The sequence below is a fragment of the Galeopterus variegatus genome, unplaced genomic scaffold (assembly GCF_000696425.1).
Source record: "Galeopterus variegatus unplaced genomic scaffold, G_variegatus-3.0.2 Scaffold5503, whole genome shotgun sequence".
Taxonomy (NCBI): domain Eukaryota; kingdom Metazoa; phylum Chordata; class Mammalia; order Dermoptera; family Cynocephalidae; genus Galeopterus; species Galeopterus variegatus.
Window position 1 is genome coordinate 2,938 of NW_007731614.1, and position 3,455 is coordinate 6,392.

The 3,455-nt window shown below is 40.9% G+C and overlaps 1 protein-coding gene across 1 annotated transcript in view; it reads right to left on the reverse strand.

Moving 5' to 3' along the window:
* Positions 1 to 2,646: 2,646 nt before the first annotated feature.
* The window catches only part of LOC103604957 (olfactory receptor 2T1), a 5,357-nt gene continuing 4,548 nt past the window's right edge, over positions 2,647 to 3,455 (reverse strand). The window contains 2 exon segments of the mRNA XM_008589534.1: positions 2,647 to 2,749; positions 2,751 to 2,978. Coding sequence (XP_008587756.1) covers positions 2,647 to 2,749; positions 2,751 to 2,978 — 331 coding nt within the window.

Here is a 3,455-nt window from a genome sequence, read left to right on the forward strand (position 1 = left end):
TCTTTTGGATTTTAGCCATCCTAACTGGGGTGAGAGGGTATCTCAGTGTAGTTTTGATTTGCATTTCCCGGATGCTGAGTGATGTTGAGCATTTTTTCATACGCTCTCCAGCTTTCTGATCATGCCATCTGCATCCCAGTACACTGGTTCTTTCTACCTGGAAGGTTCCTTACCTGGATCTTCCTATGCCTTGTTGCTCAAATATAACCTCTTCAGAAACCTTCTTGAAAGTCATAGCTAGAATATCCTTCTACCTATTTCCACTATTCTATTGTGCAATTGTATTTCTTGTATACACAATATTCTATTATTAATTCTTGTCAGGCAGGAATGTCAGATCCTTCTGACCCTTCCTGTTCAGGTCTTGAGTCAGGTAATTAAAGAAGACTCTGGCAGCTCTATGCAAGGTAGACATACTTTATTTTTCAGATGTGAGCTTCACAGACATGCTCTATTCCTCCAAGACAAGCTCTGGCTCTATTCCACTGACCCTCCATGCTCTGCTAACCCTCCATGCTCTGCCATCCAGCAGTTCAGAGCAGTTATCTTTATACTCTTAGTACCCAATAGTGGCCACAAGTCAAGCATTACATGATTACAACAATCATGCTGAATCCGTAAATGGGCACACACATGCAGTTATGCTACTTTTATAACTTGTTTCTAATGAATGTGCTGAATCTTGCCCATTTGTAACAGATGTGAGGTGAGAGATCCTGACTAAACTTTTACTATTTTCCTTACAATTGTATTTTAACATTTTATTGAAGTACAATATACATACAAAAAAAGTATTAAACATATGAAAAGGTTCGACTTGATCAATTTTCTCAAACTCAGCACTGTGTATGTAATCAGCATCCACATCAAGAAACAAAACTATTAGCACCTCGGAAGCCTGCCCACGCACCCTTCCTGCCACTAACCTTCCAAGAGTTTGCATTAGTTTTGCTGGATCTGTACTTTATATTAATGTACTCTTTTATTACTTGCTTCTTGAGTTCAACATTATTTTTCTGAGATGGATCCATGTTGTTGCAAGTAGTATTAGAATATCTATTCTTATTGTATAAGTGTGTCACAATTTATTTATTTCAGCATCAGTTGGCTTTTGGTAGCCTTCATGTTTTATTTTACTGTATGTCTTTTGGTGAACATTGTGCATACATGTCTATTAGAAATCTACCCAAGGATGAACCTGATGGGGCACAGAACATGGATATTTCCAACTTCAGTCACTGTTACCATATACATCGTGGTGGGGATAACATTTTTTGTTGTTTGGTTTGTTGCTTTCTAATTTTATTTTATTTTTCTTTTCATTGTCTTACGTCACTAAAATATAAATTTACTGAGTGCAGTTTCTTTGTCTATCTAGCTCACAGCTATGAAGAATGAAGGAAGGAATAAATGAGCGAGGGTGCTGTATCTGAAGGATACAGTGTTCTATTAATCACATTCCTTGAAACCCTGCCTAACTATTGCACTAATTAAAAGTGTTGCCCTGCAGAAGTCCCTTACTTCCCTCAGGCCCACCGTTCTTACCTGTAAGCTGAGACTCAATAAATACTTCATTTGTTATGAGGTTTTTAGAGGACAATGAACCTGACAAGGAATAAAAATTAAGTTTTAGGCAGAAATTGAGCAATGTGATTTGATTATGACAATGATTATGTTTCTATGGTTATGGATGATAATCACCATTCCACATGGAGAATTAAAATTTAACAAAGTTACACTATTGATCCCTGGATTAACTCTTTATACGATCAGATATTTGCCACATCTTTCTGTCCTCAATTCCTGGATCACTGGAGAGCATGACCATGAACTATGAGTTAACCCCTATTACTTGGCTACTGTATGCTTAAACTTGATCATCTTATAACATCATTGAAAAGCATTTTGCTCTCTTCCCAACCCGGATCCCTGTATGTTTCTCCAGTGTTTTGGAAACCCTTCAGGCATATAGTGTTCTCATTTTGTCTTCTCTGGGCAATGCCCTTTGCTTTCATTCATCAATTTTAACTTATCTGACAAATTGTTTTCACAAATGTGTTGCAAACAAACAAAAGTTAAATACTGCATTTTTACTAAAAGTAGGAAACATGATGATTATAGTGTGTACAATGGCTGTTTGAGAAAACTATGTTTAATGACTCTATCTACCACCTTATGAATGGGAGCACATATGTAGCTGCATAAACTCTCTAAAAGGCTGATCAGAAATAGGAAATATGGCATGTCTCTTATCCTTAGATGGTGAGCTGTATTTACACAGTAGTGTCATAAGTCTCCAAATTACCAACTCCACTCCTGCACTCATAGGTATGTCACACATTTAAAATTTCACATGGCTTATTATACCTCCAAAAGGTAAAGACCTAGGGGAAAAAAATTCTAATTTGTGTTTCTGGAAACCACTGGGTGTTTATTTTGAAAACATGAACAGGGCAGGAGAAAGGGAAAATATAAGAAAGGAAAGAAGAAGAGATAAAGGAAGGGAGACCAAGAGCACATATTTTTTATGTTAACTTTTTCTCTGCCAGGTTGAACCCTTGCTTCTAGTTTAATCCTTCACTGAGAGCAGGGCCACACTGACCGCAGAGTCTCCCATTCACCATCCACAGGGAAAGGAGCCAACTGTCAAAAGGCCTCTCCTAACACTCTTTGAGAACACTTGATCTTCCCCAGCACCCTCTTCAGAGCTCTGGTCACGTCCTTGTTTCTCAAGCTGTAGGTGAGGGGTCAGCATGGGGGTGAGGATGGTGTAGAACACAGAGAAGACTTTGTCCTGGGCCACTGTGTGGTAAGAGTGTGGCACCATGTAGGTATACATGGCAGCCCCATAGAACAAAGTCACCACAGTCATGCGAGAGGAACAGGTGGCAAATGCCTTCTTCCTCCCCTCCACTGAACTCATGCGGTAGACGGTGGTCAGGATTTGAGCATAGGAAGCAAGCACCACAAAGGAATCACTAGTATCAAAACACAGCACACGGGCCGGCATGGTGGCACACTGCTACAGTGCGCCGCTTGGGAGCACGACGGCGCTCCCGCTGAGGGTTCGGATCCCACATACAGACCAGCTACTCACTGGCTGAGCGAGGTGCAGGCGCAACACCGAGGGTTGCGATCCCGTTGCCGGTCCCGGTCTGGTACGAGCACGACACTGAGGGTTGTGATCCATTGCCGGTCACGAAAAAAAGACAAAAAAGGAAAACAAAAAACAAAAAACAAAAAACCACAGCACACATACATCTCTGTCTCATAGAGGGCTGTGTCTGCACATGCCAACTTCAGGACCACAGGCGCCTCACAGAAGAAATGGTTAATCTCCCAGGAACTGCAGAAGGGAAAACTCATGGTGATGGGGGTTAAGAGGATTCCATCCAAAGAGCCCCCAAACTAAGAACCTTCTATGATCATCCAGCACACCCATCAGCTCATGAGGA